Consider the following 23,073-nt stretch of genomic DNA (forward strand, 5'->3'; position numbering starts at 1 on the left):
AAAAGCATCTATGGAAAATAAATTCTGCCTAATAGTTTACTAGCCCTGAGGGATACTTGGGAACAATTTCTGTATTTAAAAGTAGTAATTAGAGGAGACTTCTTACATCAATTTTCAAAAGCAGTATATTAAATCTAGTAAGTGTTATGAATCTATACATTTTAAAACACACACACACACACACACACACATATTCCACGAGGTGTACATCTGTTAGATCTTTATGTTTTCATCAGAACTACTTTCACAGAACCTATGAACAAGTATACATTTCAGAATATTTACATATACATATAGTTTGAATAGAATCTAGTCTTAAAAGCCTGAATTGTCACTAACCTGTTGTTGCAGGCTTGAGCGACTGAACAGACTGAGGCCTCCTACGTTCATCCTGAGGTTCCAATATGTCTCTATATTTCGATACCATGAGGACAGAGATGAAATATACTACTGCCAAAGCCAAGAATTGTGCCTGTTTGCTGTCCTCCTGTAAAAATAAATGAATACAGCCTATCAAATTCCACTCTATTCCGAATATTATGCTATCAACTGCTACAAACTTATTTCTTTAAGTGAAGCACTAGAAGCAGATACGATGTCATTGTAGATTATGTATAAATCATCATCATTTGACAGCAGGAAAACCTCTTAATTACTAGCACTCAAAGCTTGATCTACATAGGCGTATTAAGGAGGAAGGATTCTGAGCTAGTAGCATAGACTGTTTACTTCAGCTCTCACTTTTGCACACATGGAATTTCTCGCATTAAGAAACTAGTACACAAGGGAGAAAGAAATTACCCCAGTCTTCCCTATATTGTGCTAGCTTTCTGCTTGCACTGAGATTTAAAAACAATTCAATGACCAACCAAAACTGTGGTCATCTGTTGAGTGCTTAAGTTCTTCTGCCACATTCTGCAGTAAAACCAGACCCTACTTCATAATGGAGTTTATCTCGCTGAGTTTACCCAACATGGTACCTTCAGATGTTGTTGGACTACAATGCCTATCATTCCTGATCACTGGCCATGCTGGCTGGATGCTGTAGTCCAGCAAGTTCTAGAGGTCATCAAGTTGGGGAATACTGGTCTAACATATTAAAAATATTGTAAGAAATAAAGATAGAAAAAAGCCAACTAGATGTTTAAAATATTGTTAGATGCAGTTACTGGGAAACTCTATTCAGCTGGAACTCTGTACATGCCTCAGAACAACATATGTGATTTGGCTTTCTGCCAAGGAATGAGTGTCATTCACCTTATGGTGAAGCCAGAACTAATCCCAGTACATGCCAGTTATGCAGGAATTGGTTATATTTATAATCAAATCCCAGAACTCAATGCAGTATCTAACACAGACAACCTATGATGCAGCTATGAACTCAGCCCTTCATGAAATCCCTTTTAAAAATATTCATGGTAATTTATTCCTATAACTAAGTCCACCTATCCATTCTTAAGGAAATCAGCCCTGAGTGCTCACTGGAAGGACAGATCCTGAAGCTGAGGCTCCAATACTTTGGCTACCTCATGAGAAGAGAAGACTCCCTGGAAAAGACCCTGATGCTGGGAAAGATTGAGGGCACTAGGAGAAGGGGACGACAGAGGACAAGATGGTTGGACAGTGTTCTCGAAGCTACGAACATGAGTTTGACTAAACTGCGGGAGGCAGTGGAAGACAGGAGTGCCTGGCGTGCTCCAGTCCATGGGGTCACGAAGAGTCAGACACGACTAAATGACTAAACAACAACAACAAGTGCACACTGAGAGCCAGTGTGGTGTAGTGGTTAGGAGCGGTAGACTCATATTCTGGGGAATCGGGTTCGTGTCTCCGCTCCTCCACATGCAGCTGCTGGGTGACCTTCGGCTAGTCACACTTATCTGAAGTCTCTCAGCCCCACCCACCTCACGGGGTGTCTGTTGTGGGGGAGGAAGGGAAAGGAGATTGTTAGCCGCTTTGAGACTCCTTCAGGTAGTGATAAAGGGGGGTATCAAATCCAAACTCTTCTTCTTTTCATCATATCCCCAGGTTGTTCAGTCTTCCACCTGGGAGACTGTTAAACAGGTTCATCCTCCCTCAGCAAGACTGTTCTACCCTTTTTCCCAGGTCATATTTTTGGGATCTCACCAGAAGGCTGATCCACACTCCCATTTTTCCAAATGCTCCAACAATATAAAATGGTGCAGCACTACAAGCAAGAAGCAGCATTTACCCCAGAAGCAAATTTTGAGTCAAGTAATTTAATTTTCTAGAATTGGGAATGGAGCATGGACACATGCTATCCTCAATAATAAAAGCAATACTGTACACTGGAAATTTCACATTCCAGAAACTAGGGAAAGGACACAGTATATATGAAGTCGAAACTACCTGCAGGGACAGCAGTTTATGGAAAACTTAAGCCTTTCATCCTGACCCCCAAATTCTTGGTCTGCTATTCCCACAGAGTTTTATGATTCACTTAGACACTCCATTAGATTTTAACACCACAGGAAACTGCATAAGGACATTGGCTCAGAAAATAAGGCTGAGGGGAAAAACAGTAAGTAGGAGAAAATTGCTAACTCACTATATCTCTGAATACCACTGCTCGCAGTCGGTTAATATCCATATCCTGTAGGAGTCTGTCAATATCCCTTATTGGAGAAATTCCTCCAGTCACAATATCAACTGGGCTCTGTTTAGAATAAAAGAGTTTGTGTATTATTTTGTTTTGATAAGCACAAAGCTATCATTTCCACAACATTACAAAACCGCCGTTACCGAGGGTCCCTCCAGACTTCCTTTTAAGTTGTGCAATCATGATTATCTGTGCTAACGACGGTACTTGGGCTGGTTACATACAATCATGATTTCAATAGTTTGTGATTGCAAATGTTTCAAGGTGGACATGTTGCTTTGTTTCTAATATATTCATAACTTCCTTCTGTTATCCTGTAACTTTTTATATCACAATTTTTTGGGGGGGGGATTGTTTTGTACTATAGTGCAATACGGCCTCTCCAGATGGCAATAATGCAATAACACTGGGAAAGGATTGCAGAACACCTAATAAAGTGGAATGATGTGCGGATGGTCCAGTATAAATCCACCACTAATGCACCATTACGGCATCAATGACATGTTGCAGAAACGCCCACAAAAAAATCCCATCAGTCTGGAGGGGCCCCTAGGGACCAACATTACACACAAATCAAGTACAATGACAGAGACTCAAGATTGTACCAAAGAAAGAAGACTGGGTAAGGAATATAGAAATATTTAGGACAAATCTTTTGTTCTTTGCTCTCCCCCTTCACATCCCCCCTCCCAAGCAACTGCATTCGTAAGTTAAACAACTTATATATACAACTTAAAATAAATGTTCATGTTATTCAAATGCACTGTTTTTCTATGTAATGACTACAGTGCCATAAGAAAGCTCCAGAGGCTTATCCATCAGGTCACAGAGATAACAGTATCAACATCTGCCTACGTTTAATGTCAGAAGATACTTGCCTTTGCTCCAGACCTTCCTGCTGCTATCAGGCTTTGTACTGTTTTCTGACACTTAACATTTTCTCCACTAGGCTTCATTAGTGCCTGTTGCTGCTGACATTCCAAGCAATTTCTGACTGCCACAGCACACACTGAAATGAAAGGATACATAGCAAGTCTAAAGCATAAACACTGCTGAATCTGCATGCCTACTGCTGCAGAAAGATAAGTTTCGATTTTCTCAATACTAATATATAAGCAAACCCTTTTGTTGAGGGGGGGGGAGAAGAGAGAAGTTACAGCTCATAATGAGTACAGTTGTGTTTGCTTCTATTCAAGAATCCAACAAAGTTTAAGAAATATTACATTAAAAAATTCTGGCATTGTTTTGTTACTTGTGGGGGGTGATGAAAAGTTTCACAAGGCTGTAATTTCACCTACATTGGGTTGGATCCAGACTTCTCCATAGGCCAGGCATGGCCAAACTTGGCCTCCAGATGTTTTGGGACTACAACTCCCATCATCCCTAGCTAACAGGACCAGTGGTCAGGGATGGTGGGAATTGTAGTCCCAAAACATCTGGAGGGCCAAGTTTGGCCATGCCTGCCATAGGCAGAGATCTGGTCATAGGATAACTCTTGCTAGAGGAGGGCCCGTTCCAGACGGGTCTGTGGAGTACTCAACCTGAAGCGTACTTAACCCGAGGTATGAGTGTAATTGGTTCTGGAAGTCCGTACTTAACCTGAAGCATACTTAACCTGAAGCGAACTTTCCCATTGAAAGTAATGGAAAGTGGATTAATCCATTCCAGGCAGGTCTGCGGAGTACTTAAACTGAAAATACTCAAACCGAAGCGTACTTAAACTGAGGTATGAATGTACAGTGGTACCTCTACTTACGAATTTAATGAGTTCTGAACGCACATTCGTAAGTCGAAAAAAAATGTTTTAAGTAGAATCCCATAGGAATGCATTGGGAGAAAAAATTCGTAAGTCGAAGCAACCCTATCTAAAAATTCGTAAGTAGAAAAAATCTAAACCACATCCAAGATGGAGGACGGAGCTCCATTCGTAAGTAGAAACATTCATAAGTAGAGTTATTCATAAGTAGAGGTACCACTGTATAATGATACTGTAAGGGTAACATGAGAGGTCCCTACTCTAAACCAGTATCTCAAGAACTAGATTTAGGCGTTTTTTACAATATCAGCTATACAATGAAAGTCAGGATTTTAGTTGCAAAATTAATCTAAGCCAGGTCTATTAGTACAAAGGTTTTGTTGTTGCTGTTAGATTGCTCCATTCTTAAAGATATCAGCCTCAAATACATGCAAACTCTTAGGATGACTTAACTTCTACCTAATTTGTCCTTAGTCACAGGAAATGACCTGAAGGCAAACAACTGGGAAGTTCAACCAATCTTACTTATGTTGAGGATAGCTCAGTTGGTAGAGCATGACTTTAATCTCAGAGTTGTGAATTCGAATCCCATGTTGGGCAAAAGTTTCCTACATTGCAGGGGGGTGGACTAGATGACATTAATGGTGCCTTCTTTTTGCCCAACATGGACTTGAACCCATGACCCTGAGCTTAAGAGTCTCATGCTTTCTGACTGAGCTATCCCTTCAGTCTAATTCTAGCCTTTAAAAATACCACATTGTTCTTAGGAAGTTTTATATTATTTCATACTAAATCTGAGTCTACCTCAGGAAGCACACAGAATGAGTTCTCATAAAAACCCTACTCAACAAAATGTATTTTAATGCTTAGCAGTTATCTGCTTACCAAGCCGAAGACACTGTCGTAAAATTCCACCCGATGACATATTTTTCTCTGACTCAATTTCCGTAAATCCAAGGGAGCTTGCGAATATTAACACATCCACAAGGCTAATTAATCTTTGGAGGAATGCTACAGAAGCTTCTATGGATAGTCCTTGAGTTGGCTCAATGTTTTCCAATTCATGCTGCGTAGTGGAACATTAAAGAACAGCTTTTATTTCTATACATTAATTAGGCATCATCACTATTATTTGGTGTGTGTTGATATTGGAAGTGCCCTCTTGAAATTTCTAATGTCACTTGACCAGGAATCTAATAAGCTGGGGATATGAGGAGTGGAAAAATCCAATTAACACAAGTTTGAAAACAACCACTTGTTTAGTCACTGACCTCCAAAGGATCAGGCAGAAGTGTTTTAAAATGAAGAGTTCGTCCTTTACCTCAAGTGACTAGCATGGAGGCCTGTCTTTTTGGGGGGTGGGGGGTGGAGGCAGGGGCATAGCAAGGGGGGCGATGGGGGCAGGGTGCCCCAGGCTCCACTCTGGGGGGGGGGGGAAGCACCCCCTCTCCACCTCCACCGACGGCCACTGCTGCTGCGGCGTGATCGCCATCGCCGAGAGGCCCCATCCGCCGCGCCACTCTGTTGAGTGGCATGTGAAGCACCCAATGGAGCCTCACCTCGCCTCGCCCCTCCCCTCCCTGGCTCGCCCCATGAGCGGAGGATCCTGGGCAGCAGCATCCCCACACAGGGCTGAGGTTTGTCGGCGGCTCCACTGCGTAGCACGCATGTGTGCTTCCTGCACATGCATCGTGCGCAACGCCATGCATGCGTGCTGTGTGAGCGATGCCCCACCCCCAGGTGCATGCCCACGGTACTGCCCCGGGTGCCGGAAAGTCTTCATCCGCCCCTGGGTGGGGGGGCTAGTAATTTGAATGTGGAGACAAAGGTAAGAAATAGGAAAATAAACACAATGGTCCAAATCATGACATTGGGCATGCATGGTTTGCAGTTTTGGTTTGAAAGGCAAGCACAAGGTAAGACACGGTTTTTCTGTTTGGATATAATGGTAAATTATAGCTTGCCATGAAAAGGGAGCAAGTGAGATTCACTCTGACCTGAACTGTAGTTTAGCATTACATGTGAGTTAAGCCAAATGCACCAGACCTTCTCTGAAAAGAGAGGGTAGAAATAGAGAGAGGATCTTCCCCAGGGGTGGCGGAACTATGCAAGCTACTAGCTTAGTCAGGGTTCCCAAACTGCTGGGACCTCCAAAAGAGGTCCACCAGGGTAATTTTGATGTGCCCCAAACCATCTCCCCCTTAAGGCATAGTCTCTGGCCAAAGCAAAAAAAATGGTTGTTGTACCAACAAAATTAGCACTTTCACAAAAAGAGGGAAACATTGGGGGGGGGGTGGACAGGCCACCAATTACTGGCTGGAACTCCAGACCAAAATTCCTTCTTTGAACAGACATGAGCATCCAACAGCTGTGCAGACAGTAAGCAGCACCAGAACACTAAGCAAAAGGGTGATGGGCAGCAGGGAAGGCATAGCAGCAAATTGGCAGGATGGTGGTGGTAATGACCACTAAATAGGTTAGAATCGGACCAGATGCAGATCTTCTTACTAAGCCATCTTGCCCAGTACCAAAGAGCAGATTGCAGTCAACACCACACAGCCAGATTGCCCTGTGCTGCCCCACAGACCAGCTCCCCTTCCTCATTCTTAGCTCAGTCTGAACATGGCAGTCAGTGTACTATAATTCAAAGCACATGGTGAAGCATCCTTCCCACAAGTCACCACTTCTACATTAGAAAGTGAATTTCTTACGGTAGCCGATGTAGCAGCAGAAAGCAAAGGTAATATGCCACCACAAGCCATAATCATATTATCCATCACTTGAGAGATGAGATGAATTGTGTTATGTACAAAGATGACATTATCACTGCTATTGACGAAGTCCATCACAGTCTTGGCAGAGTGGCTGATCAAAATGAAAAACACAGTATAAAAATGCAGGATACATGCAATTTCAGTTGCACTTTTATGAAGTATTTATTTGTCATTATTTTTTAGACATATAACAGCAGAAATCTATCCTATAGCCAGGAACTACACACCAGGATCCTAAACTGTCAATGCACCTTCTTCTTGACCTGAAAATGCCCTTTCCTTATGCTTCTAATCCTCTCCAGAACACAGACTGGCAACTGTGTCTAAGTGTGTGGTGAATAATTATTTATTATTATGAAGTCTGATTATCTACTGCAGCAAAAGACACTGTATAAATCATCAAAGAAGTTTCCCTTGAGATATAAACTAGATCTGAACTCAAGTCTTTTAAGAGGAAACCAGTATCTTACGAAGAACTCACAAACTTCCCTTTTTAAGCAAAAAACGATTGTAAAGATATAAAACATTTTTTAAAAATCCTGTGAATAAGAGTTTTCTGAGAATAATATTCTCTGCAGTTTTATTTTACAGTTTATTTTACAGTTTAACCATTCAAAATGTGTTTTAAAAAAATTAAAATAAAAAAGGTAAATGACCCCCTGGCAGTTAAGTCCAGTCGCGAACGACTCTGGTGTTGTGGCGCTCATCTCGCTTTACTGGCCGAGGGAGCTGACGTTTGTCCACAGACAGTTTCTCCGGATCATGTGGCCAGCATGACTAAGCCACTTCTGGCGAAACCAGAGCAGTGCATGGAAACATCGTTTACCTTGCCGCCAGAGCGATACCTATTTATCTACTTGTACTTGATCTGCTTTTGAATGGCTAGGTTGGCAGGAGCAGGGACCGAGCAAAGGGAGCTCACCCCGTCGCGGGGATTCGAACCGTCGACCTTCCAATCGGCAAGCCCAAGGCTCAGTGGATTACACCACAGCACCACCCATAGTCTGTCCTATTTCTATAATTAGCAGAGATCATTATGCTGAGGAATCTAATGCCTAAGATTTCAGAGAAAACATATTACCTTCTCCACATCTGTACATCTGTTTCTATTGAAAACAGTAGGTCTGTGAGTAAGCGTTGATGCATTTGTGACCATCGGAACTCAGGAATACGAAACATGGTAGACCTAGAATCCCTTCTCTGTCCATCAGAGACAGCTCCTGTGCCTTGGACTGATGCATCTTGCTGTCTCGATGTCTATACAAATAAAATATATGTAAACATTATGTTAAAATTTCAAACTGATATATTCCAGAAGACCTCAGACCTATAAAGTTTGTATAGCGCTAAAATGTAAAATTATGTGTAACTAATTCTACAAAGTGGGAACTACATTTAATAAGTCAAAAATGGCAACTAGTTTATACCGATTCTACACACTACAGAGCAATTGTACCACCATTTCTGCCAGCCAAGACAAGAATAAGCAGCAGCTGCTACACCTTACCACATAGGGTGAATATATTGCTGCTGACTGTGATCTCCCTCCTTTGAGGAAGTATGGTGTAGGATGATGGTTATCCATTGGAAGATGTCTCTGCAGGAGGGAAGCACTTAAGTCCATCACTATTTAAATATTAAATCGGTAAGCATCACTGACCTGGATGCTAAAAGTATAATGAGAGAGTGATGCACATCTTAAGCCAATTCTTGTTGAACTGGTTAAAAAATGATGTTCTGTAGAGACTCTGACGTGACACTTTGTTCTCAATATTTGTAGTCAATGATCAAATTTATTTTTAAAGCTCTATAGGGTTGGACCAACTCTTTCTCAGCTAAGTGTTGGTCGTCATTATGAAATACATACCTACTGAGAAGAGAACTGCAGTCTTTTTAAAAAAAAAAATGTTACGGAAACTGATAAAACACCTTAAAATCCTGCAATATACTTAACATTTTTAGATGAAGTAACTTGAGGTGCAGAACCTACCTCAGGGAGGGAATGAAGAGGTTGATTTACTTCCAGGCTGACACTGGACTTTAACTCTAATCTTTCAGTATCTGAGGCCACGCTGGAAACGTCAAGCTTTGCTATTTTCTTGTCTGAAACCACCACCGTTTCTGAAATATGTGGCTGCATATCATCTACCGTTGTTTTGGTTTGAAGGTTATCAGTATTGTCTTCATCTGTCTTCTCTGTAATATCTGCATTTGGTTGAGCTCTCGTATCACTAATTTCAGAAGCACTGGTTTCTGGCAAAGCATCTGACTCTTGTCCCGTTTCCACAGATGCATCAGCAACTTTGGGTTCTAAAGCAACTGAAACTGGTTCTTCCCGTGTAGCATTATTCTGCTGTATTGCTGGTGTTACCTGGCTTTCAGACAAGGTAGGATCTTCACTGAGTTTAGGAGCACATTCCTCTGAGGTAAAAGGTAGGCTGCTTTCCTCTTTTAAATCAACAAAATCTTCTTCCTCTTCCTCCTCCACTTCTGGTGTTAGTTTTTCTAATATTTCTGGGCTTTCAAGTGTGTCTCCTTCAACATTTTGTGAAGGGGTTTGTGCAATGGCAGCTACTGTATCTTCCTCATGATTTGCTTCAATGGTTTCAGAAGCAGCTTCTGAATCTTGCTTTATTGCTTCAGCCTTTAGGGGAAGTTCTAAGCAAGGTGCTTTACTTAGATCAGGGGTTCTCCAACCATTTTCTCCTTCTGTTTGCTTTTTTTTGTTCATTTCTGAGTTAGCTTTAAATTCAAAATCAGGTGGTCTACCTTCAGCGTTCAGAGTAGTGTTTTCTGCATTACCATTCCCAACATCATTTGCAGAAGTACCAGCTTCTTTTATTTCCAGATGCTGCTGCTTTCCTGTAACTTCAGCCTCCCTGCTGGTCCCCGAGATACTTCTAATTAGAGTTGATGGACCAGCACCAGAGTCTTCATCTCCTTTTTCTTGATATTCCCTGAACATTTGAGAAAGGCTCTCCTTGTGTATTTCAAAAGTTACCTTTGAAAAGAATTATTTCAGTTACGTAAATGTTTAAAATTTACAACGTATGCTATAAATTCTCCTATAAAGTTCCCCCCTCCAATGGATAGGTCTACAACTTCGCAGAGTGATCTTAAATATATGTAATTATCACTGCACAATGCAATCTGGGGTTGAAGCGCTCACCTCACGTTATTGGCCGAGGGAGCCAGCGTACAGCTTCCAGGTCATGTGGCCAGCATGACAAAGCCACTTCTGGCAAACCAGAGCAGCACATGGAAACGCCGTTTACCTTCCCGCTGTAGCGGTACCTATTTATCTACTTGAACTTTGACATGCTTTCGAACTGCTAGGTTGGCAGGAGCTGGGACCAAGCAACGGGAGCTCACCCCATCACAGGGATTCGAACCGCTGACCATGTGATCGGCAAGCCCTAGGCTCTGTGGTTTAACCCACAGTGCCACCTGCGTCCCTTTAAGGGACTTTAAATGGTAATAATGGCAGGCAACTCCCCATTTACGCAGGGGTTACGTTCCGAGGCACCATGTGCAGCAGTGGATTGCGTAAGCCCCCCCCCTACCCCCTTGCGGTGCCAAAAATGGCATGCATGTCAGCAATCGTGCACAAATGGGGAGGTGCCTGTACATCAGGAATTGAACTCACTGAATTTCTCACAACAGAGGTATATACTGTAAGTGGATAGCTTATTAAAATAGAATAATTAGATGCTTGTACTCAGTATATACTAAAGCACAAAGGTATTTTTCTTAAAATCAACCAAGCATACATGTATTTTTTATGAATTTGTTATTTTTGTGCTATATATAATACTACAGTAACAATTCAGGTGCATGCTGGAGACATGATAATGTCAATGTAGTATGAATAATTTCCCTGAGAAAATTTTGAGTTATTCATATTGCATATTCAATCACCAACATCAGAGAAAATATATGGGGTGAAAGTACAGTAAAATCTCTTAGGTAGATACCCACACACCCTGATTGAACATAAGGCAAAGGCTGTTTGTTAAACGAAAGCAAATCAGTATTTTGCTTCTAGTTCCTATCATGCATTCATACTCTTCCATTTAGTTCACTCTATCTTTTCTATGTCAGCAATATATTTTTCATTCATTCCGACAAAGGTGTGATGAGTTGAAAGATTTATAGCTCAGATTTTTAAGATTCATTTCCCAAAGAGATGCCCTAAGCCCTGCAGAGTTTTTCCATCAGCTAACTTAGTATCTACAGCATTAAATATTCCCTTAGGCAAACTAGTCTCAGTAAGCTTTGTCAAGGATATTCATGGACACCTTTTCATTCAGTAACACATTACATATTCTTCACTTGTAAGAGTGTGCCTGCCTAGTGTACAGAATAACAAGTAGCAGAAAAAGTGCCAGAATATGTTCTTTTTATAAAACCACAAATTCCATTGCAAAATATATCACATGTAAGATTCCCCCCTTCAGAATGCACAATACATAACAAAAGGAGACAAAGAGGACAATAGTTCATCACTAATTAGATTAAAATCTGGCTTTGAGGTGTGTGTGTGTGTGTGTGTGTGTGTGTGTGTGTGTGTGTGTGTGTACAAGTTTACTAACTCATGATAAATTGGGGGGGGGGAGATATTCTCAGATAGGCTGCCTTATACAAAGTCAGAACATTGGAATGTCTGCCCTGACTTGTAGAGGTTCCACAAATCAACTTCTCTGACTTATTTCATTGCTTAGACTGTGAATCATCTTGTTATAATTTTGCCTATGTGCACAAATGCAGTTTATAGTTAAAAAGTGACTGTTGTCTATAAGGTTCTCCTAGACATTCTTGGAGCTTCTGTAATGAAATGAACAGCTAAAGGAGAAGACACAAAAGGCTGATAGGATCTCAAGGATCTGCTTGGGAAAGCCTCACTTGCTTGTGATCTTGGGCAAGAATAATAAGGGCTGGGAAATGTGTGGAATGTTGGGCAGGGCAGAGCCCCTGGAAGTGATTCTCAAGATCTCATATTCCCTGACCTGCCAATTAAGATCCTTTACGTGGACATGCCAGATATTCTGCCCCTGAACCATAGCTTGATTCTTAGGGTTTACACTGATTGACAGCAGCTCTCTGAGGTTTCAAGCCAGAGCCTTTTCCAGCCATCCTTCGAGGTTCTAGGGGAGTGAACGAAGGAACATTTGTATGTAGAGCTTATGCTTTACCATTGAGCTACATTAAAACAGGGTTCATAGTATGGTTAGTAAAGGACCTACATCAAGAATGGGGAAATGTGGCCCAGTCCAGATGTTGTTAACTCCCACCATTCCCGACTACTGGCCATGCTGACTGAGGTCGTTGGGAGTTGTAATCCAGTAATATCTAGAGGGCTTACATAAGCTACTGGTGAAGAGGCTGTTGAAGTGCTCCACACAGAGCTACTGGAAAGTTGACTTGAGTTGCCAGTAAACCTCCAAGGTCAACTACCTTTAGTTTTCTCTATGAATTGCCACAGATACAAAATTTCAGAGAGTTATGTTTTTCTTGTATTGGTATTGTATTGTAGCATAAGCTTTCATAGACCAGCTTCCAACTCAAGTAGGTGCCCCTACCTTCAGTGGGTTCCAGTTCACACACAAAAAACCTTCTGTCTTAACAAATCTTTAACAAGTCTTTAAACTTGCAACAACAATTTAAAAGTTGTAGTGTGAGCCAAGATAGTTTCACATTTACCTGCATCTTGCCTTTTTATATCTCCCTCTAGATGTTTGCTACTGTGAAGCTGGTAATTCACAATTAATTACCAAATATTGCTTTAAATTAGCAAGCTAAAAGGCCATTCATTAATCTTCACCATCATTTGATGCCTAATCCATAGCCATTTGCAACATTTGGAAAGCTCCTCTATGCACTACTAGTTAAAGACAGTTGCAAGCTAATAAATACAACATTCCCTTCTGCCATTAATTTTAACTTAATTTGACATTCAACATTCACTAATTGCTAGACATGAAGCTTAGAATGCACTGTACAAAAAGGTTATGGTGACATATCCTGTATTAAAACTACAGTGCACATTGATCAAAAAGTAGCTATTTATTAAGATTTCACATTTGTTATTCCCCACATCTTATGCTTATAACGCAATATATACAATGAGGTCAAGACTCAAGGAGAAAGGGAGGCTGGTTGTTCAGCCAAGCAACAGAACACCTTTTTTTTGTATGTAACGAAGTTTACTGGAAATTAGCTCCTGTGCTGCTAAACTCCATCAATAAGCTATTCATAATTCCAGCAAATATTGCTATTTTTTATCCTAATGAGAGCTTTATTGACTTGTTTTTCCACCCTCCTAGGAGCAACGCTAACAGTTCAGGCCTGGAAACTCTCTACACCATTCAGAAAACAAATCAACTTTGACTGGAGGCACCAATACCTGCTGATATCAATCCCAGGGAAATGAATCCGTCAAAGAGGAACAGGGGTACTGTACACACAAAAGCCTTTGCACATTCTGGCACCTTCCCCAGCATAACAAATCATTTGGCCCCCATACTGGCAAGCTTCTTACAACACAGATCAAAAGAATGTATTAAGTCCAAGCTATTTAGCTTAACTGTCAAAACACAAATGAAGTTTATATTGCATTAAAATGTTCTAATTGACAAGATTAGCTATTATGACTCATGGCATAATTGTGACATATTTAAGGTGTGAATTACATTGTTGGTGGGTAATATTTTTTTCAAGTGTTATAAAGCAAATCATGGCCCTCAGAAGCAAATGAGCCCATTTTAAGAAGACAGATAATTTCCCCACAGTCCTTCATATTTTCTTTGGTTGCATGTGGGCATGTACTGGTTGTGTGTACTAGTGCACTGTGACCCTGTCTTATGAACCATTGCCTTGTACTTCGACTTATCTATATGGGGAAGTCAGAATCCAGTTAAATATTGTTAATCCATCATGCCAAATGTTCCTAATATGTTATTATTATTATCATACTATACTGACTACTTTGCACTTTGCCTTTGCATCGGTTACTGTTTAGAAATTAAACCCAATAGTTACAGCACAGAACTATAACTAATATTTAAAAGTATGGTTTGAGGGCACACAGCAACTTGGTTTCTACATCATAGTAAGCCAAACTCTGGCTTCTTGGAACTGTGCAAACTTGTGGTCTCCTATAGAGAAACTTTGCTCCTGCCCCTATCTTTTTTAGTGCCATGCTGCGACGTAAGAAGTCCCCACATTACGCCTTTTGTTTTCAAACCTCTCAAATTATAAAAAGCACTAATAGGGATTTATGAGGTAACACTAAACCTCTCTACTCTTCCCTATAGCCTTATTGTAATCCCTTGTGGGTTTTACAAATAAAATGAGAGTACTTTTCCAGCCCAAACGTGGCCCGGTATCTTTTTCAGCTCTGGGGTGAATATGAGACTTCTTCTGGTGTGTACACCAGTAAGGGGTTCTCCTCACTTGAGCTTTCCCCACTGTGAAGCTTTCCTCCCTCCCGAGGAAACTTTGTGTCACCCTTGAACCAGTCTCCCTCTTCCTCCCCCTCTCAGTGCACTCAAGGGACAACAAAATATCCTTTCTGCTTTAGATAGGGGTTTTGTCCTTTTAATGAGTATCCCCACCAGATGAGCAATAGATACCTCCGCTGGAAAGATCACACAGACGATAGTTTAGATGGCACTTAATCTTAACATTTAATGTCTTAAAGTCTTAACGGTTGCATTCAAGTTTCATGTGTACAAGCTTGTGGTTTCAAAAGCACTGTTCTTGTTAATCATATAATTGCAAACCTAACCAATTCCTCATCTACACCTACTCTAGTAACCTACACCCCAACCTCCCACACGCTTCCACTCCCAAAAACCCCTCTCCCCAGAATTAACAGCTACCCATCCTCTTTAAACCTGTGGCTGTCCCGCCCCTCATGGAATGGAATGGCGTCAATCAACTAGGAGGCGGGGTTTAACACTTAACACCCTGGAGTTCTACTCAAGCCAGGCCAATCAGTCACACATGCCATGCTGAACTAAGCCAAAGTTTGATCATTAGGCCTTGCAAAGCCTCACAGGGCATGCAGAGCACCATAAACAGGACTTCATCAGTGCTGGCAATCAGCTTCCCCGAGCCAAGAGAGCAAGCGCCGCTGCTGCCAACGACAGAGCCGGATCGGACGAAGCTTCAGAAGCTTCGTCGGATCCGGCTCTGTCGGGTGGGGTGGGGGAAAGGCGAAGGAACGATCCTGCGCCTTTCCACCACCTCTGCCAAGCCCCATGCCGGCGAGAAGTGGTGGCGGGGGAAGACGTTCCCCCGCTGCCGTGTCTTGCCTGCCTCCCCCGACATGGAGCGGGCTTCGGACACCTCCGAAACCGCGCTCCATGCCAGCTGTGCGTGGCAAGACGCGGCGGCGGTGGCGAAGGAAGACGTTCCCCCGCCGCCACGTCTTGCCTGCCTCCCCCGACACACAGTGGGGATCGTAGGGGCTTGAGAAACCCCTACGATCCCCGCTGTGTGACAGGCGGGATGGTGGGGGGATGCAGGAAAAATCCTGCATTTCCCCCGCATCCCGCCTGTCACACAGCGGGTATCGTAGGGCGCTTGAGAAGCCCCTACGATCCCCGTTGTGTGTCGAACGGGATGCGGGGGGAACGCAGGATTTTTCCTGCGTCCCCCCACCATCCCGCCTGTCACACATTCGTAAGGCATTCGTAAGGCGAGGCACCACTGTAGTGCTTTGCGCATGGTGCCTGCAAGCCTTTCAGCCCACCTATGTCTTTATCTGTCCTACACCTGCTTTATACATGATATTAGGTGTAAGACTAGTGGTCTTGTGAGCCAATGGAAAGGTCCAGTGGCTAGAGGTTCTGCACCACTGATCTACAGGATAAAGATTATATTGAAGCTTGAAAAGGAAGTAGAATAGATAGGCAAGAAAGATGAAAGAAAATGGGTGTTGGCTACTTCAAATATGCAAGGGTTGTGGTGCTTCAAGTAAGAAATACAAAAGAAAGGTTTTGCAATCCACCTTGAGCACTTCAGTGGGAAGACAGGGTGGAAATATATCTTTCTATATATATATATAAAAATATAAGGTTGTCATCACACTGCAGCTTGTGTGGCCATCAACAAGCAGTCACACCAACTCCAACGTGACAACAGAAGGTAGGCAGGTGACTAAGCAAGCACTAAAGGTGGCGGGGGGGGGGGAGGTTCAAGCAAGCTGTTTAACAGATATGGGGAAATACTTCAGAGAGTCATTTTGCCAAATAGCTCTCTGAAGCACCTCTCCGCTCTTTTAAAAGGAGTTGGGGATTGGGGAGAGCTGTGAGTGGACAGTGGTGAAGGGAGTAGGACAGGAGGTTTGGGGTAACAGGTGAGGGGATGAGTCAGGGATAAAGGAAGGAGGGGCTGGGCAGGTGTGAGGAAGCAGGGTTTTATAACAGGTTGATGAGTGGCTTAAATAAATGGGGAAGAAATAGCCATCATCAGGGAGACCATTAACAAAAACCAGATTCTGGTCGAGACTGGTCTGTCCTATTATCCCGGAACAAATCTAGCTTTTAGCCCTTGAAGAAGAATGCTCAGAACAAATATAGGAATATAGGGGTTGTCATATGTCTCCATCTAGCCCTGTATTTTCTACTCTGACTGGCAACAACTACCAAGATTTCAAGTAGACATGTTTCATTTCACCTGCTACCTAGCAGGATTGACCTGGCAACAAAACATGTGCTCTACCCCATGGATTATGATCGTCTTTTGAAATTCCTCTCTCCTTTCCTCCCAATCCTGAATCCAATTCCTCTGCTTTGTTTTTTGGTGCAAGCTGAGCAGCAGAAACATAGTGCCATCTTCCTTCAACATTATGGCTCTGTTCAGAAAGACAGCAATTAATTGCTTTCTGGAGTATGCCTGATTTTGGCAGCTACAACACTCAGGGGGTGAGGAGTAGGTATGAGGCCCCGTCACAACATTGTACTTGAGCACAATTTCCTCTCCCCATAGTAGTGAATGGCAGTTATAGACAATTACCGTATAAAGGGACACAATAAAGAGGAAAGCTAAATATGTTGCCAGACCCTAGTGATCCCTGTCATTAGGAATTAAGCCTGCTCCTATTGGCGGAGAGCAAATCTTGGATTCGATTGCAAGCCAACGTGTGAACAAATCCTAGAATAGCAGCACATAATGTTGTGAACCAGATACATTTTCTACTAAATGTGCAGGCAAGGACAATGTTCCTCAGTGTGATCCTATCCATTCAATATAATTTCATTTCACCTTAATCTGGGCATAGAGGTTGTGTGTATAAAATGCTATTTATCCTTTAACAGAATAATTTGCTCAGATAAATTCGTATGAGATTTGTCTCAAACTTTTTGTTCATGTTCGATTTAGAATTGCATCCAACAAAACCTTTGCGCTCATAGATCAACTTCTAGAAGCACAGTGGAATTTTTGCTCCCACTACCTGCACCAGTCCAAAATCTGCTGTGCAGGATTAGGGGAACCTCATAGCGGATTTGAGGAGGGCATGGATAAAGAGAGGGAAGGGATAAAGAGAGGGAGTGGATATTCTGCTGTGCTCGCATGTGCAAGGATTTAGTTGGATAAAACCCAACGTAAAGAAGCTTCCATATCAAGTGGTTCCTTACACTGACAGTTTTTTATATGTCTGTTGTCTTTGTTCGTGGAGTTTTCTTGGCAGGGATACTGGAGTGGCTTGCCAGTTCCTTCTCCAGGTGGATCACGCTTAGTCAAAACTCTCCACTATGACCTGTCCATCTTGGGTGGCCCTGCATGGCATAGCTCATAGCTTCTCTGAGTTATTCAAGCCCCTTCGCCACGACAAGGCATTGATCCATGAAGAGGCATTGGTCCATGCTATGGTCCATGGGGTCACGAACTAAACAACTAAACAACAACAACACTGACAGTTTTCTTTAAGATTTCGCATGCTCATATTTCCCTGCTGATTTGGACTATGGTTCTTTGTTTGAGTTAATAAAGTATTTTGTTTGCCCTTATTTCAGCTCACTCATTTAACAGTCAGGACCCAGGCTTGTGCTCAGTTCATGGTGGAAAAAAGAGGGCAGGCGCCTATGCCTTCTCAAAACTCCCGCCAGCTGTGGAACTGCAATCCCACAGGTGTGTCTGGCACCTTCTTTGTATAGCTTTCACCATATGCTGGAAGGCTATTCTTCTGATGTAAATTGTTTTTAAAGGATTTTAATACAGCACAATCACATCTTACGGGCATTTAACTTGCGCAATTTCAGTCATACATGGTTCAAGGCAGGCTGGCTGGAACTACACAAGTTAAATTCAAGTGAGGCAGAGAGCTTAGAATCTATTTTTGCACAATATTTGCTTGGGTTATCCAGCATAAAAAGAGCTATTAAGCTCTCCACCTTGCTTGCTAGCAACGCCCACTCAGTGAGCAGGCTTTGGGAGTACTTCTCCCCCCCCCTTGGGTATACACAATTTCCGTGTATACGTGGAACCCTTGGAATTGAAACCCTTTGTAAGATGTGATCATACTGTACTGATATTTTATGTAGTTGTAACACACCCTTACTCTAAAAAGTGAGGACCTATGTGAATAAACAAAAGATGAAACCAAGAACAAACCTTGGTTGCAACTCATGATTTGCCTGGTGAGAGAAACCACAAGCCTGGATTTGGAAGTAATGGATCATTGCTTAACCCCAGGTGGCACGATAACCAGAGGACCAGGAGAAGAATGCTTCAGTTCAGGAATCTGTATAGTTTCTCATTTGTGCTAAGCCATGGTTTGCCTCACTACTGTATTATATTTGAACTGGTCCATTCACGCAGATCAGCATTAGGGTAACACTGAATGGTGTCATGTTATATTTGTCCTGTGTGCATTGACAATACAGTGGGCAGTTGGAATAAAGAGACAGAGTTTAGGACTGCAGTGTTGTCCCCTATCTTCTATTGTGTTTTTCCAATGTCTTTTAAATTTTGTTTCAAAGTTTAAACCAGGAGTAGCTTTCAAGGATGTAAGTTCTGTTCTTAACATTTTAAAAACTGAAGACATATGGGAAGATTAGTCCTAATACCTCTATCCCTCTAGTTATACCATCAGGAGGGAGGAAATCCCAGTCCCCAGAAACATTGTGACTTTTGTGGAAATCCAGGGATAAAGCTGCCCGCTGTGTGATATAGCCGTCTCTTTTCACACTTTAAACTCTGTAATAATTCCCCATAAATCAAGTTTAGCTAACGAATCATTTTTGCTCACCTTCCCTTTTGAATTTTGTCTGTATCTGCAAGGCTGGGCAAGTCAAACATGCTACTATACAAAATAAAAAAATTCCTTGGTATCTGAAGAAGTGTGCATGCACACGAAAGCTCATACCAAAATATAAACTTAGTTGGTCTTTAAGGTGCTACTGAAGGAATTTTTTTATTTTTTTTTATTTTGCTTCGACTCAGACCAACACGGCTACCTACCTAATGCTACTATACAATTCAGCCTAATTTAATGGACATCAGTTCTACAAAGTGATACTACCTGGCATCTTACTGAACATTGTGCCTATTCATAGTATTAAATAGTGAAACCCAAATTATTTCATGTTTTAATTTAGGACAATTTAAATCCCTATTTGCTGTTTTGGAGAGGATACTTTCCAAGAAATCTGTACATATAGGGGGAAAAGTTAAATATCACACAAGCAGATTAAACTATCATGAAGCAGTGTTTTAAATACACTCTGGTACATTATTCAAATTGCTATACAGCTGAAGTCTACAAATATAACCCAGTTTTTTTAAAAAATATATATATCAAGATTTTTAAAACCCTCAAATTAATATATATATATATATAAATATAAAACTTGGTTTTATAAATGAATAGATTATAGCAAAGTAAATATCACAACATAAATACACTGAAGTTGCCATTTTTACTTTTTGTTTTTAAACAGTAATACGTCAATCCTTTATTATTAACCACCCACTAAAGGCTCCCCCAAATACATATTTATTATTAATATGGCACCTGCTCATGGTAAAATCAAGTTCTGTTAGAGAATTTAACACAGTTAACACAGCTACTGAAACCTCAGGTTAAACCAAATTCTCTCTTATAATAATAGTATTGAAGATGCAAGGGGGAAAGAAACAGTTTAAAATAAAATGAAATAAAAGGCTTCACAAAGGAATTTAGCTTTAAGAGGATTATGCGCACCTTTAAATCCTGAGAGCAAAAGAAAGCAATGTAGTGCAATTATGCCACAAAGGCCATCACTGCTTATAAAGCGTAGTGTAGCTGTTGGAGAAGAGGGCTACAGTGACAAACAGCTTCCCTGCTACAAAGGTGGCAGGAAATCTATCAAACTGGACAATAAAATTGCAATTGAGTTTCTTTGGCTTTTTATAGCAGCTGCATGTATCTTGATGTGTAGCTCTGCAAAACCTAACCAATTTTGCAACACTCGTTTCTTTTACACGCTAGTACTTTTACCAGGAAGCAGTGTTGTAAATTAGCGGTAGATGCAAAAATGAAATAAAGAACATTAATCCTATTCATTAGCACTTTGCATCAAGTTGTATTAAACAAAAAATGGAAGAAAGCTACTCCTGCAATCAAGTATAAGAAAATATTGTCTCAATACAAGTACTGTACTTTGAAATGCTTTAATAAAAAAAAGAAAAATTGCACATCGGTTGTTCACATAGCTTATATCCTTGCCGATCTAGCTGAATCCAATAAAAACCATCTGTAACCAATTTTAAATATTTTTAGGAAGGGAAAAAATATCAATTTTCAAGACCCTTTGTCCTCAGAATATCAATAGAGACATTTAATTGAAAATCTTAATGCATCCAGGGAATACCTTGCAAGGATGAACTTGAGATCTGGGTGAATTAACTATCTCAATTCAGCAATCTTGTACACCCTATTTGTGTACTCATCACTCTTTAAGCCCAGTACCAGGTTCCATCTGGCTGATGGGTTCAAATACCTTCCAAACAACATATGCACGCACTAGCCCTTGAAACGCTAAGACAGAAAGGGGAAGCGGCAATTTAACTCAAGGCAGAGCAAAGGAGTGCAAGAAAGGCAATAGTCAGTTAGGAAAATACAATTCAACTGAGTAGGATGCAAAGAAACTACAATGTGGCATAAACATGCTCTCCTCCTATTTCACTTTTCTACTGGGACAGAAAGTCATTCTTTTTAAATGTTCCAAAAACCAAAAAAAAAGAAAACCACAACCCCTCAACAACCTAGAATTGTTGTTAAGAGCCTCAAATTTAGAAGTTTCCAGCAGAATTGAGGAAGGGCTCATAAACTGATGAAAAGACTAAAAGTAGAGGCAGGGGACACTGAAGCTCAAACTACATGTGATGACAGCAAAAAAAATAATTGGGGCGGACACAGATTTTAACCATCACATATATACAGAATGATGGGAATCAAAAATTTAAAGAAGTGAAAGAGCCGTGTGTTTGAGGACAGTTGAACTCTCTTCCTGTTCCTATGGCTTTACTTTCCTGCTTCTGTCCTCCCCCTACAAAAGGTGAAGCACTTTTCTTCCCATTTGGCTCACTTCCAATGTCAGTGCCTCGGAGGGAGGGGTGGCGGAGGAGAAGGGCAAAAGAAATTTGGATGCTGGGGAAAGAGCTGTGGAGGGTGGTTGATCTTTCCTCACCTGCAGCCTCGTTTTGCTCTTAAATTGGTTCCCCTTCTCCCTCCTTATTGGAGCAGGGCCAGCTTTAAGCAAATATACCTGAAACTGTCAAGTGTTGCTCAAGCTTCCAAGAAACAAGGGCATGGGGGAAAGCCACAAAAGGATGGAGGAAGGCAGTCATGAAAGAGCTAGTAAGGAAAGAGATGGGGAGCAAAAGAAGAAGAAGAAATATGGGGAGCTGGTCATGAAAACAAAACATTTTTTAGTAAGCAGAAAGCTTAGAATTATAGGAAATGGAAGCATGGAAAAATAAGAGTGACAAATTGTAGTCATCTACTGAAGCTTCTGAGAGCATGAAATACTATTTTAGGGATATATGCATGTTATGAAAATATTTTGATTACACCCAATCTGCAAATATATATGTTTTGCTTTCTGAAAGGCATTACTAGTTCTAGAAAATATGTATTATTCAAACCTGCAGTTTTTACCCTGTTAAAGACCCACTTCCATTCATATAGCTGAAAAGACCATTTAAAATTTTACCAATCCATATTTAAGCTATGTGCTCATACATCCCTCTCGCGTAAGGAAAGCTCTGTTTTTTAGTCAATCTATTAACTGTTATTACAGATTCTGTAATTCAGAGATTTCAATGTTTCGAATTCAAGCCTGAATTTCAGTTAAAAATAGCACATATGTTACAAAGCTAGTGTTGTACTTTGAAAAGAGAAAAGGCTTGATTATCAACTAGCAGTATCAATGTTATTTCATTACTTTCAATTAAAGCAGTTCTCTCGCTACTTAAAAAAAAGTAATCATGACCTTTGAAAAATAAATCTGTTACTTTACTTATGCTATCTTCAACTGTACCACACCTATGAATATAGCTGAAATAACCATTTTAATACCTGGACTGTGCAGTCTATAAACCAGACAACCTAAAATGCATGCATTGGTGTCTGAGGAGAAAAACGTACCTTTTTTTCCTTAAGTTGTGCAAGTCCCCATTTGGAAGCTCACCCAGAACAGTATTAAAAATGTTTGGGGGTACCAAAAGGAAGGCATGGCAAAGGAGATACTGCAATAGCTATAACAACTTCATTCTAAGATCTTCATTTCAATTGAAGGAAAGTTACCACCATTTAAAAAACAAAAAACCTTGTTCCATTACAATATTGCTATAGTAGCAAAAAATTGTCCTCATACTAGGAAACTTGATTTGTTCCTTTATTCACAAAGCAACTTTTTCCCTAGCTCCCTTTC

General features: G+C 41.1%; 1 protein-coding gene across 4 annotated transcripts in view; it reads right to left on the reverse strand.

The window, feature by feature from the left end:
• The window catches only part of LRBA (LPS responsive beige-like anchor protein), a 357,361-nt gene that overhangs the window by 274,703 nt on the left and 59,585 nt on the right, over positions 1–23,073 (reverse strand). For all 4 annotated transcript variants that reach the window (XM_035113958.2, XM_035113959.2, XM_035113955.2 and 1 more), the window contains exons 23-29: positions 9,141–10,151; positions 8,232–8,407; positions 7,088–7,241; positions 5,262–5,442; positions 3,499–3,629; positions 2,570–2,677; positions 340–487 (exon numbers count right to left, since the gene is read on the reverse strand). In XM_035113958.2, coding sequence (XP_034969849.1) covers positions 340–487; positions 2,570–2,677; positions 3,499–3,629; positions 5,262–5,442; positions 7,088–7,241; positions 8,232–8,407; positions 9,141–10,151 — 1,909 coding nt within the window. The remainder of the gene's footprint in view (positions 1–339; positions 488–2,569; positions 2,678–3,498; positions 3,630–5,261; positions 5,443–7,087; positions 7,242–8,231; positions 8,408–9,140; positions 10,152–23,073) is intronic.

This window comes from Zootoca vivipara, chromosome 9, assembly GCF_963506605.1.
Source record: "Zootoca vivipara chromosome 9, rZooViv1.1, whole genome shotgun sequence".
Taxonomy (NCBI): Eukaryota; Metazoa; Chordata; class Lepidosauria; order Squamata; family Lacertidae; genus Zootoca; species Zootoca vivipara.